Raw genomic sequence first — 16,059 nt, forward strand, 5'->3', positions numbered from 1 at the left:
TCAATATTCTTTATCTAACCATGCCAAAACATTTAAATTCATAAATTGATTGATTAAAATATTTTATTATCATACTGTAATTACATAATATATGAACAATTAACATTAACATAACATCGGTTGTAAAATGTAGGTATGTGGTAATCAGAACTAAAACTGATTATTTAACTTAGATGAACATAGTGTCGCTATCTGAAATAGAATTCTTAATTGAAGCCATTTTAAGTGTATCGGTTAGTGTAACTGATGATTCAGTATCAATAGATCCAACAGTATCTATATTAGCCACAAAATTTTGATTATCCAGATTTCCTTCCAAAATATTTCTAAGTGCAAATAAACTCCATTCTCGCATCACTGAAACAAATTATTATTTTAACCAGGGATGGAAAACGTTTTTAATTTTTTCGTTTTCGTTTAACGTTTATGATTAATGTTTTTAAAAACGTTATTTTTCTTTATTGTTTTTGATTAATGTTTTTAAAAACATTTTTTTTCCATATTGTTTTTGATTAACGTTTTTAAAAACGTTATTTTCCAATTGTTTCCAAATAATGTTTTTGATAATATATTTATTTTTTATATTATATTCTTATAACTTGTAACTTTTAACTTTTAAGTTAAAATAGTAACACGCAATACAGAAATGCACTTAAAAGTTAAAAATATCTAAGATTATTAATTATTATTGATTATTGATTATTAACTATTTAGATAGTAATTATTCTTAATATTTAAATTTTAAATCAAAATTATAATTTATATAAAAATTAGAAAATTCAAAATTTCTGATTTCAAAATAAAATATTTTTAAAGTTAAAGATTAAAAAGTAAAGTGAATATTTTTTCAAACATTTTTTTTTCGTGGTATAATTTAATAATGTTTAATACTATAATTTTTTTTCGTTTTCGTTTTTGATTTCGTTATTAAATTTTTTTCGGTTTTTGGGATTTTTTGTTATCGTTTTTCAGTTATTTTTTGTTTTTGTTTTATTAATTGTTTTTGTTTTTTGTTTTTTTCCGTTTATTAGCGTTTTTTAAAAAAGTTTTCCATCCCTGATTTTAACCTATGGAATTTGTTTTGTTGTTCAATTTATCATCGATCAAAGTATAAAATAATACCTACATCAATTTCCTATCATTGAGCTTAAGGGTGTCGGTGCTGGTCATTTATTAAAGAGTAAAATTTAGGCAATTAATTCACAGGTTGTATCAACCTCGTGCGGAACGTGCATGTGTGTGAGTATGTAAATCAATATTAGTGTGAGTGAGCTATAATTACAAGCGCGGAAAAAGATATTTATGCACGCGTATGCACAAGTCAGTGATTGACTTTGATGACTATTATCAAGCACTATTTTGATAAACAAAAATGCTTTTACATGAAAAACTCTCACTTAGGTCATTTTTTTTTTTTTATCTGAAAGATGAGAAGTTTTTACAAGTCCGGTCAAAGCTCAAATTTTTATTTTACTTCAAATAGTAGCAGAAAAATACATTTGAAAAAGAACAAATATTGTGCATTATTCAAATGCATATTCCAGCCTCTATAATTATAATTTTCAAAATCGGATTTGATCCGACCTACAAAATGTTCTCTACTTTTAAATAAAAAAAAAATTTAAGAAATCCAACTATTCTATAGGGCATGAGAGTTTTTCGGTTTACCTATAAGACATGTTTTTGTACCAAAAAACGCACTGGCTCCGACCCCCTTAATAATATATTATGAGACTTACATGGATTTTTAGCATCAAATGAACAACACTCTAACAGTATGGGAATAATATTGTCAGTACGCATCTGTAAAAGTAAGTATTAAAATTATGTACCTTTGTACCCTTTTATATGTCAAGATTATTGCGATTCAAGCTACAAAATGATGTACTTACTAGGTTTTGATGTTCTTGGTGGTTATAACACATATTTGCTATCAATCTTATTAGATCTGATTTGAACCAAAATCTATTATGCGTTTGTATTTCTGAATCAAACAGAGCAGATAGATCCTTCACACGACTAAATTCATTGTTTGACCTAACCATCATTATCCTTGGCCAGTTTATGTATGAATACCAACAAATCTAAAATACAATGTTTATTATTTATCAATCATATAATCCATGTTTCATCATAATAAAACTAATCTTATACCCATAATTTTTTTTAATAGAGTAGTGTGTTTTTTGATTTCCGTATTGAATTTTTCTATATTTGAAGCCTTAGCGAGAACATTCACTACATGACTTGTTATTTTTTCTAGGGCACAATTGATAAAAAAATTGTTTTTTATTACAACAATGACTTCTAAAGACACTTCTTCATGATAATGGTCAAGCCAAATGGAGATAATGTTCATTAATTGATTTTTAGAAGTATCAGGAAGATTTTTATAGACTAATAAAAAGTCTTTTGAATTCGAGAAGATTGAATCTAAAAATATTTTACTAAAAAAAAAAAAAATGTTTTAATTTATTAACTATTATAATCAATCTATATTATACAAATATAATAATTTTAGAATAATGTTATCACTTATCATAATACTTTTATAATATAATTATAAATTTCTGTCTGGGTCAATAGGAAAGAAGTCTCATTTAGAAAAATTGAAAATCATTCGATGTTTCGTTCTATGAAATTAATGGAATTATCTCACCTATATTCTATTTCATTTTGAGTCCAATGAGTCATAATCTGTTGAACTATATTAACATCTCTTAAGATATTCTCTCTGAAGTTGACATCACACAAACACAGGTTATACAGTAGCATCATTGAATTGTTCAATAGTTTGGAATCCCCAGAAGATACAATAAAATGTCTAAAAAACAATAGTAAAAATATTTATGTATTCAATGTCAATGATATATGAATAAATAATATATTGCCTGAGGAATTTTGAAGAGATGAGAGTGCACTTTACATATATTGACTATTAAACATGGTATGCAGTTGTAAATAGAACAATGTACCTTAACATGCCGCAGAAACTTCCAAATATCTGGCGTTGAGCGCTCTCGTGACCCACAGAGAAGTTGGCCAAAAACTGTATCAATACACTGCGGCTCAACGGCTCATTGGCAAAATAAGTGTCACAGTACCATAAACATGTTTCAATCAGTTTTGAATCCAGCAGTTGGCATTTTCCGGCATCGTCAAGCTGGGGCGAGTTGTTCCGAAGCCAACGGAAAGTGTCTGTTGCGTTTTTCATGTCATCAGCGTCCGACCGTCCAGACAGTTTTCTGGTTTTCAGGTCCATTACGCGGCACACAAACTCTTGTATATTGTTATTCTGTTGGCCTGCAGTTGACGTCATATTGTTTGCCTTTGGAGTCACAAACGGGAAGAATTATAAATTATAATAGGTACCTACTAATGAAGTAAAGTTACTAAGGGGCCGCCACACCAACATTTGTTTTTCCTGTCTATCTCGTGCATAATATAGGAACATAGATATTCTGTATTTCCACGATTAGCCGTAAATTTATTTATAAAAAATGAAAATATTAAAAAACCATCAGGCCAAAGCACAGAAATTATTCTTCTTAATAAAATATATAATAGGTGAATTTGCCCTAAACTGAACCAGAGAGCTGCAATCGTGAAAACACAGAATATCTATGTTCCTATATTATGCAGGAAAAAGACAGAAAACAAATGTTGGTGTCGGCCCCTTAAACTCGGTAAGTAATGACGATTCTGCAAACGGTCAGCTATTTAAATAAAAATGTACCAACATCTTGTCAATCATACCGATGGACATCATAAAGTGATTAGACATCTGATTTGAATTCATGAATATGTCTACTTGAGATTGATCAGACCACTTTTTTAAAATTTTGTTCCTAAACTCCTATACATTTTGTTTGAATATTTAAAATTTTTCGAAATTTTAAATTAAAATTAAATACCCATCTTAAAATGTGGTCTGATCGATCTCAAGTAATTATATTAACAAATTCAAATTAGTATTCAGAAGTCTTATCGCGTTGTCTGGTCCATTGGTAAGATTGACAAAAAGTACATACAATGTACAAATTAACATAAATTGTTTAATGTTCACGAGCGTAACATGTACAGACTACAGTCACACACACTATTTATCTCTTACAAAGCACACATTTAGAAGTCCTACATGCGTGCAATTTTAAAACTGTGTATTTTCAACTTAAATACTCAATACTTTGAACTCCTTAAAAACGGTTCATTTGCAATCCCCTTAATATAGCATTGTTCAACAATAACATGACGCCGGCTGGATACCAAGACTTAAGATAATATAATATTAAATGTATTACTTAACTCACAATATTCATATTGATTATTTACTACTGAGTGGAAAATACAAAACTATTTTATACTCTATTCACAGATTATCCATATCGATATCTGTGACTTTAATCAAATTTAAACGATTGAAAGTCTGCAATGTGCATGCGCATTTACTTGCAGTAAAATCAAAACAATTTAAAGTTTAAATAGACTAGTGTGGTTGACTTGTTGTTTTGAGTAACGAGAGAGTAAAATATTATAAACATTAAATTACTTCGATTCCGTGTGAGTATGCAACGGTAAGTCGGTTGGCACTTGTCGGTAATACAATTTTGAAATATTTTAACGTTTATTTGTGTTAGGTATTCCAATTTTTTCTACAGGCAATGATAATTAAAAATAGTAAAAAACAATTAATAAATATATTTCATTATTTTCTGTACAATACTTTTTCTATGATAACTATTAAAGAAACGTTTTACGATGATATCAACGCGGAATATTCTGTATTATCAATCTGCCATGCTACCAGCACCCAACACGTCTGAACTAGTCGCGACAAGTTAGGACTAAAGGTTAGGTTTTTACCACGAATAAGATAGTAGCAGATAGTGTCAAAAAATAATACGGATAAAATAAAATAAAAAAACATTATATTTTATAATACACCCATTAATATTGAACAATCGTATGATATATTAATATTTGTATTGTTATTCGTGTCTTAAGTCCCAACACCTAAGATAATAACATTATAGTGCCTGGTACTCATAGATAAATAGATAATAGATTTATAAAAATATATGTATTACTGCCTGTTGGCTGTGGTTCAGTAGCTGTCAGTGCCATAGCTCAAATAGAGTTTAATTTTTTTAATAATAATATGCTCTCGTCCTATTATCTAGGCATATAAATAAACAGCATTTCCTACACTCCCATCACAGGATTGAGTGTAAATTGTTCTGTGCTCCTATCGTTATTTCATGCAATATTTATTCGTTTTTTTTAATGATATTATTATTTGTGATTATACAGATTATCAATGTTTTGGTAGTCGTTACTCGGACGCTCACTGCCCAGTCATTCGCTCGATGGTGTCTCACCTTCACTGTTCACTAATCACTGGTCAATGATTATCACAAATAAATATTAAATTCATAATAATATTATTACCACACATCGTTTAAATTTTACCATTATAGTTTAATAACTTTTATATTATTATGTAATTACTAATTAATATTTACTTGTTTACGTACTGGATGACACGAATGTCGAATAATCACATTTGACACAAGTCTCAAGTGGACACACGAACTTACTTGCCCGAGCAAGAGTAACCGCCGTTCGTTTTGTCCCAAAAATGTCACGACGCATCTTAGTTACATCAGAAACCCCATTAAATATCGTGGATCATCCTTATTATTGCCACTCGTTCCCATCCTACTCTAATGAATTGGGTACTGACAAAGATTACCTGAACATTCGCTTCATCGAAACTATTAATATAATTGAAAGGGACGAGATCGTCGACACGGATTTTTTAATCAATAGGGTAAGGTTTTTATTCCTGTGAAACAGATTTCAGTTGGTAGGTATATCCGTTTAATAACGTTTCATGTTCTGCCCCATTTAGACTTACGCCAGCCCCTTTGATCAGCAATTTACGCTGCTAATGGAGGCTAGCCTGAATGGCCAAATAAAAATTGTAAAGGCATTGTTTGACAGATTTAATGTTGCAGTGGACAACGTGGGAGATGTAGTACATTTTGGTTCACTTGTCAAAGGGGCTACAGCACTTTGGTGTGCGGCTGGTCAGTATATTATTTTATTCATAAACATTTACGTTCTATTATAAAATAAATAAAACGATAAATTATTAGAATGTTAATCAAAACCTCAATTTCTTCCTATGTAAATTTTGTTCTTTACTTTTAACGCTCAGAAGTTTTTATCATATTTACTATACTTTTAACTATTGTATATACAATATTTGTTTTTATTTTTATAAAATTAATCATAAAAAGTTTTTGATGAGTCTAAGGGACTTTCTTACAATGTCCGGCAAGGCTTTTTTTTAACTCAGTGAAGTTAAGTTAATACACATTAATAACAAAAAATTAAAACTTATTTACACTTTTTGTTAACTTTTTATTAAGTTAAAAAAAAGTTAATTTGTTTATGTAGTGTACTTCATTTTTTTTTCCAACACAAAACTAAATTATAGATTATAGTGTTTATACTTTATACTCTATAGAGTCTATACAGTATTTCCATATAAGTTAGATTCGAATGATATAAATGTTTAGTTTTAATTTTTGACTTGAAAACGAAATAGACTGAAATAGTGAAATATATTAAAATTAATAACAAAATAAATTAACTTAACTTACTTCCTAAAATTAAAAATTAATTTGTTAATTTCACATTAAAAAAAAATTAATAAGTTAACAGTTAATGAAAAGCCAAAAGTAACTAGTTAAGTAAAAATTTTAAATTAAATTAACTTTTTAACGTAACTTTAACTTTTTAACTCGTTAATGCCGAGCCTTGATGTCCGTTATAGTGTATGTCAACGCTAAACGACTGATAATAAATTGTATTACCCGCAGAATTTGGCCGGTTAACTTAAACCGGACATTGTAATAATGGCCCAAAGAAGAATAGTTAATTAAATAGGTTATATGATCTTCGATCATCTAACTTATTACTTACTCTTATTTATCATGAACTACCTAATTGATAATTTTAAATTTCTAGGAACTGGGTCCATGGAAGTAGTCAAAATTCTTGTTGAGAATGGTGCAAATGTTAACTTTCTTACTGAAACTAAGTCATCTCCATTACGAGCAGCTTGTTATTTAGGACATCTAAATATTGTTGAATATTTGGTTGAACATGGAGCAAATGTTAATTTAACCAATATATATAATAGTACATGTCTTATGATTGCTTCTCATAATAGTAAGTACATATAATTTTATTGTTACATTTCAGCACACACATATTATATGAAACATATTTTAATATTTCATTTAAATTGTGTTCTTCTCTAAGAAACTATCTTTTAGAAAACTTGGAGCGCAAAATAAAATCACTTTGTGTCTAATAATTATAACTAAAACTTTACAATTAATTTATTGGCTCATACGAGATCTGTAGTCAATTTTGCAATGTTTGTGTGGAACTTATAGATTAATTTTAATTTTATATTACAATTGCATATAAATTATTTTATTCTACTTATAAATATGAACCATTATTTATTTATTTAATTAGTAAAATATTATTTTTATCCTAGATCACAAAGAAGTTGTTGAATATTTGTTGAGAAAGGGAGCTGATATTAATATACAAACTAATTGTGGATCTACTGCCATGCACTTTGCTGCACAAGCCGATAATTTGGAAATTGCTAAACTACTCATAGAATTTAATGCTCAACAACTAAAAAATCGGCAATGTATGTATATATTTTGAATTAAAGATTTAAATTAATTGTCATTTTTTTTCTAGCTTTGACTCCAATTTTGGTGGCAGCCGAAAGAACACATCATGATTTTGTATATTGTCTCATTGATGAGATGAGCCAATTAAATTTATCCCGGGAAGAGATGATAGAGGCTGAAGAGTTACTAGGTGCTTCGTTTTTGAATGACAAAGATCATTATGACTTAAGTCGGGGATATAATATTTTGATTCGAGCGATGAAAAGGCGGTATGAAATTTAGTTTATATATCATAATATAATTTTAAGATACTAACAATGTTCTATGTATGGCTTAAGAGGACGTAACACTGGCATTTATTGTTTCCATCTTACAAGCGCGTAACATAGCAAATTTACGCTCAGCAGATCACGTTTAGGTTTGTTAGTTTTAAAATTAAAGTGAATCGACCTATTAAGAAACTTGATGGTTAGAACATTTTGTTTGGTCTTGGGTTTTTTACGATAATTCAGTTTTTAAGTGAGTTATTAGCATTTTTAATTTACGCTGTATTATATCTGCGAAACTTGCTAACAAAATTAACTATCGTAAAAAACCCATTTTCAAACACATTAAAGGTTCTTTCTACCAAATTTCTTAATAGATCGATTTGTTAAATTTTTAGCTAACGATGCTAAACGTTATTTGCTGGGCGTAAATATGGTATTTTACGCACTTGTAAGACAAAGACAACAAATGCCTGTGCTACATCATGGCAATAATCGATAAAATAATAATCAATTTATTATGGGCCTATGTCGACATTGGCCACATATTATCTATAGCCACGACATTGGCCATTTCGAAATCAATTAATAAAGTTTATAAATGTAGGAGTTACTAACATTATGATCAATTTAATATTATTATGAGGTTTTCATAAAAAAGTCAAGTTATTTAATTATTAAAAATTGTTTATTTTAAATTTAAGTTTTTGGCTAATGTCAACCCAAAGTTATTTTTTATTTTTTCTGGGGGGCCAATGTCAAACTAAAACGAACTGATTTATCTTTAAACATTAAATGAGTGTCATACAATGAAATAAAAACAAATGTAATTAAGTGAGAGAATTTTTAGAGTTCAAACATAAAATTTAAGAATTTTATGTAAATCTTAAAAATTGGTCAATTTAATATTTTAAATTCCTGAACATTGTCAAAATATGACATTGGCCCTTCTTGCACCAAGCCACAGATATATAATGGGTAAAATTTTCCTAGTTTTTGAGGGTCTTTGAATATTATTAAAAAAAAAATTATAATGTGTATTACTGTAAACATTAAACAAAATAATGCAAATTATATATAATTTTAGGTACGAGAAGCATCCAATTATAAATAAAAAAGTTAACAAAACCGTCGAATGTTACAATAACAAAGTAGAATGTCAAACCGTACAAGAGTTATTAGATATAAAAGATAATGCTGAAGCTATACATTTTGAATCACTGATAATTAGGTACGTTTAATTTATCGATAACAATTTGGTATTTATTATTCACATACCATTTTTTTTATCTTCAAAACTGGCCATAGAAGAAACAATTGCTGAGGGAAATCAACAAGTTGACAGTAGAGTTTGGTAAGGGTGGAAGCTTGACACAAGAGGCAACACCAATATAAGGAATACAAAGATAAGAGATAACTGTGTGATTGGCATTGCTATTGTAGTTGTTGCCAACATCCCATGCAAGATTGTTACCATTAAGATCAACCCCTAATTGGGTCTATGAACTATATAATTGTAAGATATTATCTAGAGGTTCGATTTCGAGTTTAATGAAGGAGGAATGTTTTGGAACAAAGTTTGAGCAGTTAAATATTCATTGTTGATGAGTGCCTTGCTGCCAGTCAAGTTGATTGAGTGTTACTGTATATAAGGGGATCAATAGTAATGTTCATGTAACTTATTTGTATAGACTGGTAGGCTGTGTTAACAACATCACCATAACCATCACACCATTTGAAACTTACATGTGAAAATTTGGTATGGAAAAATGTTGACAAGTCAAAAGCCACATAATAAGACACAGGAGAAACTTTGCTAAAAAATAGATGATAGGTCCACAATAATCAGGTGAACTCTTCTCACATTCCACTGAAGTGTTAAACAATTTTAATAGTTTACTGAAAGAGAAGATTCTTATTTAACCATGTTTTTATTGAGATTAAGTTATTATTTTCCGTAATATTCAAATTTTCAATGTTTTTCCATGTTAGTCTTCAGTGAAACAAATAATTTTAGCAACTACCTTCATCATTCATCTTTGAGTCTGATAAAAAGTAGAGGGCCAAGCATGGTTGACCAAGTCTGCTATTAATTTAACTGTTTTTAATATATTAGCAAGATAATATGATAGTTAAATTATTTACTATACCTCGTATTTCAGCATAATTCAGTAATTAGTTTAATTAGTACTACTCCATGATTGACACTATCTAATTCCGTTTTTATTAAATAGTAAATATATTTAGCTACACACTATATTGAAGAAAACAGCAGCATAACAAACAAATGATTATTTAACATATATTTTTTGCTTATGTTTATTATTGTAGAGAACGGATTTTAGGAGAAAACAATCCAGATTTATTACAATCAATCATATACCGTGGTGCTGTATATGCAGATGCACATAATTTTACACCTTGTATACTTCTCTGGAATCATGCCTTAAAAATAGCTAATCACAATAAACATAGCGTCCAAAGAGATCTTTTACGATTCACACAGGTAACATTTTATATTCTTAAGAAATTCCAAAATGTACTTAAGATATTTTATCTAACTTAAAACATAATCTATTTTACATAATATTATCTTTTGCTTCGCAAGTTATTATGGTAATCAGATCAATTAATAAACTTCTTAATATTTCTTTTACTAGGCTCGTTTATTTAAATTTGTATGTTAGTATTTTATTTTTATGACTTCAAAATTGAATATAAGAATTATATCAAATTTTCCCTACATTTACAAAAAAACATTTTGATAGTTATTATATTTTTAGACATAAAGACTTAAAAGTTTATATTCAGATTTACTCATTTGCATTATAAATATGATCCATTAAAATTGTTTTTAAATTTAACAAGCTATAGCAGCCAACTCAACCTGCAGCCTGCCAAGCTTTCATATTTAGCCCATTTACCCAAATGCAGCAACAGTTTAACATAATAATTATAACATTTAGTTTTGATACAACAAATCATAAAATGTTATGTTATTACTTTTATAGAACCCCCCTAGGCTCCTTAATTAGCATGTTCTACCTTAAGTAACGTAAATTCAAAAATGATGTATGAGATTCAATAATAAAAAAAATTAAGTATATCTGAGTTACAGTATCATGTATAATATGTATATTGGATGAAGGCATGTAGGATACTTGTCTTCACTCCATTCATTAATGATCTGGATACTGATAGATTATTCGTTGTAAATTAGAAACTGGTGATACCAATTTTAATTTAAGACAATTTGTGTAGTAGATTTATTTATTTATTCAGCTAAATAAATTACAATTAAATAATTACAATAAATTATATTAACAATAGTTGATACAAATACCACCTGAGCTATAAGCTTGAATCTGGTATACAGAGTTCATGGATATTAAAATTTGTTTTATAGTAAAATACTTATACAAATAAAAATACGATTTAATTATTTAAATATAGCATAGTAGATTGATACTTTAGAAACAAAATTAACATCAGCGTTACATATAGGTACATATAAGATATTATGTTTTTACATTTTTTTTATTTTTGTCTAAAAAAGTATAAAATGTTAAAAAAACAGTATTAACGAGTGTTATACTTTTTATATAACATAATATAATAATAATACAATCATCCATTTTGAATCTATACTCCTTTAATTAAATAACATTAATTAAGAAATACATTTTCAAAACTAAAATAATATTACTATGACCTTCTGTTCCCATTAGTTATTTAGTGATAAAATTAAATATTTTTATATGAGACCATGCTTAACATATATAATATTTTCTCAGGTGTTTTGTCAAATGATTAAAAATAATATTAAAATCAAATTATCAGATTTAAAGAATATTTTACAATCTGCATGTGATGAATTAATTATTATTAAAAAAAAATTATCTGAAGTTGATTGTTCAGCTGAAAAAGAATTATCAAAGGTATGATATTAATAAATTACAAATATTAACTACATTTACATTTAGGTACTTAATGTATTATCTGGGCTATCTAGTTAGATGTAGAATTTACCGGATTACCGTGTACCATAGAATTTACTTATACAATAGGTAATATAAAATATAAAAGTTGATTATTATTGTGTATTTTGACATTACGTATTTATGCCATTCATGATAAACTTATCTTAAAAAAAAACCATTCCAATCAATAACAATTTTATTATATTTTTTTAAAATTGAAATATACAGTACGGAAATGGCAAACAAAATTATGCATATTATGTACTAAAAGTACTTTTGTCAACATGTCAATGAATAAAGTCCATTATATTATGCCATTGGACATTATTTGTGTTAGATAATTCATGATAAATTATAATATCCTATAATCTAAACTACTCATATTGTTACCGTGAACTTGTATATTATTAAATATTACCTTATTTCAGATTGAGTAAACACGTGCATATTAATATTTTCTATTATTTTATTTGTGAGATAAATATGTAAAAAAAGTAGTGGTTGTCCAAATAATCTGTATGAGTGTATATACCTAATATGGTAGTCCGGTAAGTTATTAATCAATGCAGGTTGTCCGGATAATACAGAAGTACCCATTTACATTTATAATTAAAAATAATGGTGAATACGTGAGTTATGTCCCTTATCCTTAAATAATAGACAAACGAAATTGAAATTAAAAACATAAAATTATCTTTTTCTACAGAATGAATACTATTCAAACATGAAGTCGACACTTGGTTTGATTATTATAACCAGTATCGCATTATTACAAAATAGTAATAATGAAGATCCCTTAGTAGGCGATTTGATGAAAGTTATAGTGGAAATAAATAAACTTGAACTTAAAACAAATAAAGGCCAAACATTACTTCATTTGTGTCTTAATTATGATACAAACGTTGACAATATTTTCACAACAGGAATTTGCTGGTAATATTATTTTATATAAGTAAATACTAAATAAAATAACTGGAGAAAATCAATTTGAATTTACCTATTTATTTACACTTACTTCTGTAATCCAGATTTTATTTTAATTCTTTAATCGATTGACCTATATTTTGTATGTGCATTAATATTTTCTATGTTGAGTCTTATACTAGAAAAACAACTTATTTTTTTGTATTTTTTATTGCAGCTTTCCAAACTTTCTTGCAATGAAATTATTAGTTCATTGTGGAGCAAACGTAGATGCAGTTGACAATGATAAAAATACACCACTCCATTACATTGGTAAATTCATAACAGATTTGTAAGTGTTTTGTTTCATTATTTTGTTAACATTTATTTTAAAATTATTAATCGTGTTATTTCCTTTACAATAATTATATTTGAAGTCCTCACATACCACACGACAGTGATTACTTAGACACAAGAAAAATGGTCATGGAGTTGTTGAATGCTGGTGCTCATACAGATTTTGTAAACAAATTAGGGGTTTGTCCTCATACAGGATATCTGTCGAGTAATTATTTTATTCTATTTAACTTAATTTTATTCTGAATATTTACTTTTTGTTTTAGATTTATTTCATTTAACAAACAAAATGCCAAGGAGTTTGAAATGTTTATCCGCCAGTGTGCTCAAGTACCGATGTCCAAAAAAATACTACCGCGATCAATTGCCAAAAATATTAGTACAATTTACTAATTTACATTAAGTGATTGATAGTTAGTAAAATATCTAGACAATAAAAATAGTACCTTCTTTATGACATATAAAAGTAAATTAAAAAGTCGTCATTTTATGCAGGTCAGCTGTTAGGCAGATCAATGAATGCTTACAGTAGAATATTGAAGAGACTTCATCATAATTCATTTTTATTATGATTTATCTATCCTACATGTATATATTTTTATTTTTTATAAACTTTTTATTTATTAATATTTTTATGAAAACAAATATGTACAATGTTGATTTCTTATGAATATTAAAAACTGCATGACATAATTTACTGATTTCTATAAAAAAAAAAACATGTGTAATGTATAGGTATAGTTATATTTTAACCTTGTAACTATATAGTATATGTACATAATATGTTTAATTAATAGAAACCTTGGAATAACATTGTCAACTAAAATTTGTTAAATAGTTTAAAGTTATATTCTCTAATGGTTTACATATTTTTATAAAGGGAGATTGTCCTAACATCTCCATTTACTTAATATTGCCAACATCAAGAATAAAATTTCATTCATATTTGTCTACCTTATTGTTTTATTTATTTGAAGTGAATTCTTATAATATCAAAAAAATGTTGATTAGTGTCTAGTGATTACTTATATATCTTAATGTATTTAAAATTTTTAATTAATTTAAATTAAAATTTATTAATTATAATTTAAAATTTATGCATTTCAATAAATTCATTGCATTTATTAATATGCCTACATGGGTTGATATATTATATATTTCTATGATCATAGTATATTTTAGAATTAATACAATTTAAACTAAAAAAAAAAGCTGTCTAGTTGGTATCGCTGTGCTGTTCAGAAGGTAACAAGTGGGTCCAGTGGCGTTTTGAAGGTATTATTTTGGAGAAATTGCTCCTTCAAAATTGATGATTGCTGGGTGGTCCCCTTGCCACAAAATACCTTGTCACCTAGGTGACTAGGTATATCGTAGAAATATGATATCCGATTATACAAATCGTTACAAATGTACGCATAGTTTGTAAATTTTTAATTTAAACTTTTTTGCTGAGTTGTAAATGCCGTTATAAACATCAAGGGGGTAGCTTATTTACATTTTTGCTCCTCACAAAAAATGAGTTCAACATGCCACTGAGTGGGTCACTATAATGGATGGCGTTAAATTTTAATTGAATGATATAATATCATTGTATACAAAAAACGATTCTGAGCGAAGGCGATCAGTCAGCTTATAATAGTACAAAGTACATTTAATGATATTATTGTGAATAAAGTAATTTATATATAACCTAATAATGTGGAACCTTGTTTTACATTTTCAAACCTTAACTTTTCTAACGAAAATAAAATTAATCAAATTATAGACCTGCACCCTACGATGCAAGTTTCTCCTTAAGCTGAAAATCACACTTTTTATTTTTGTTGGCGGTGACGTTGACATGCATGGAGGCAAAGGTGGGCAAGTTAATGAAAATAATTATCTCAAGTTAAGTTAAGAGGACACAAGATCGATAAGTTAAAAGTTAACAGTTAACAAATTTTAAATTTAACTCTATAAGTTAAAAGTTAATTTAGGAAAAAATATTAACTTAGCTCAGTTTAAAAAAAGTTAATCAATTTTTTTTTTAAATTAGTACGTAAGTCACATAAAGAGTGAATGTGTATTTCTAGTTTCTAATTTGTAAATTATAAAAACAATTTTATTGAACTTTTTTCATAATGTACACCGTATACCCTTTTACTTTTACTTTACTATTATTTACTAATTTAAACTATACTCATTTCAAACTATAATAATTTAACAAATTTATTTTTTTATATCTTATAGCGATTGAATGTCATAATACATGAAGATGAGTACATTGCCTTCATATACGTACAACCTTCATATTTTTTCATACCTTCAATATTATAAGTTATATAACATTAAAACAACAACTGTCAATTTGTAATTTAAAATTATTAATTTTATTAAAAACATTTATAATTGCAACTCGCCCAATATATAATTGACAACTTAATAAAATATATTAATATACACAAATTTATGTTATCAAGATAAAGAACAGAAATGTTTGTGTTTTTGTATTGGATTATTTTTATTTTATACTGATATAGTAATATTTACATATAAACGAAAAATTTCAATATGTTTTTAACTTGATGGATTTTTTTTTTAATCAACTGAGAAAAGCTAAGTTATTTTAACTGTAAATTAAACTAGTTAAGTTGAAAAGTTAAAAAAAAATTAACTTTTTAACTAGTTGATGTCTACCTTTGCATGGAGGTTATGATATGAATATGAGATGTAACCAAAAATTGTTAAATTCGGTGAAAATTTAATTTAAGGGGGCTGGAGCGTGATTCATTTTTGGTCGAAAACATAGCTCACGACTTCAATCACTACGCCCAATATAATGTTCCGATA

The 16,059-nt window shown here is 27.3% G+C and overlaps 2 protein-coding genes across 6 annotated transcripts; one reads left to right on the forward strand and one right to left on the reverse strand.

The window, feature by feature from the left end:
- Positions 1-44: 44 nt before the first annotated feature.
- Positions 45-4,838, reverse strand: LOC100164427. Of its 2 annotated transcripts, none has more exons than XM_008188232.3 (7): positions 4,550-4,754; positions 2,976-3,328; positions 2,660-2,824; positions 2,155-2,447; positions 1,893-2,084; positions 1,740-1,803; positions 45-357 (listed from the first exon to the last, which is right to left on the reverse strand). In XM_008188232.3, the coding sequence occupies exons 2-5, from the start codon at positions 3,317-3,319 to the stop codon at positions 2,038-2,040; spliced, it is 849 nt and encodes a 282-aa protein (XP_008186454.1). In that variant the 5' UTR covers positions 3,320-3,328; positions 4,550-4,754; the 3' UTR covers positions 45-357; positions 1,740-1,803; positions 1,893-2,037. The 2 variants fall into 2 exon arrangements, with proteins under 2 accessions (XP_008186454.1, XP_016662846.1); XM_016807357.2 differs by having other exon boundaries at positions 46-357; positions 2,976-3,343; positions 4,550-4,838.
- Positions 4,839-5,105: 267 nt separating this feature from the next.
- LOC100162343 (protein fem-1 homolog B) lies at positions 5,106-13,791 on the forward strand. Of its 4 annotated transcripts, none has more exons than XM_016807348.2 (13): positions 5,106-5,830; positions 5,912-6,089; positions 7,036-7,239; positions 7,577-7,738; positions 7,792-7,993; positions 9,078-9,221; positions 10,322-10,496; positions 11,785-11,928; positions 12,677-12,903; positions 13,112-13,225; positions 13,311-13,438; positions 13,497-13,643; positions 13,710-13,791. In XM_016807348.2, exons 1-12 carry the CDS (start codon positions 5,639-5,641, stop codon positions 13,631-13,633), a joined length of 2,007 nt encoding a protein of 668 aa, XP_016662837.1. In that variant the 5' UTR covers positions 5,106-5,638; the 3' UTR covers positions 13,634-13,643; positions 13,710-13,791. The 4 variants fall into 4 exon arrangements, with proteins under 4 accessions (XP_016662837.1, XP_008186448.1, XP_001946072.2 ...); XM_008188226.3 differs by having other exon boundaries at positions 13,726-13,791; XM_001946037.5 differs by having other exon boundaries at positions 13,497-13,791.
- Positions 13,792-16,059: the final 2,268 nt, after the last annotated feature.

This window comes from Acyrthosiphon pisum, chromosome A3 (assembly GCF_005508785.2).
Source record: "Acyrthosiphon pisum isolate AL4f chromosome A3, pea_aphid_22Mar2018_4r6ur, whole genome shotgun sequence".
Lineage (NCBI taxonomy): Eukaryota > Metazoa > Arthropoda > Insecta > Hemiptera > Aphididae > Acyrthosiphon > Acyrthosiphon pisum.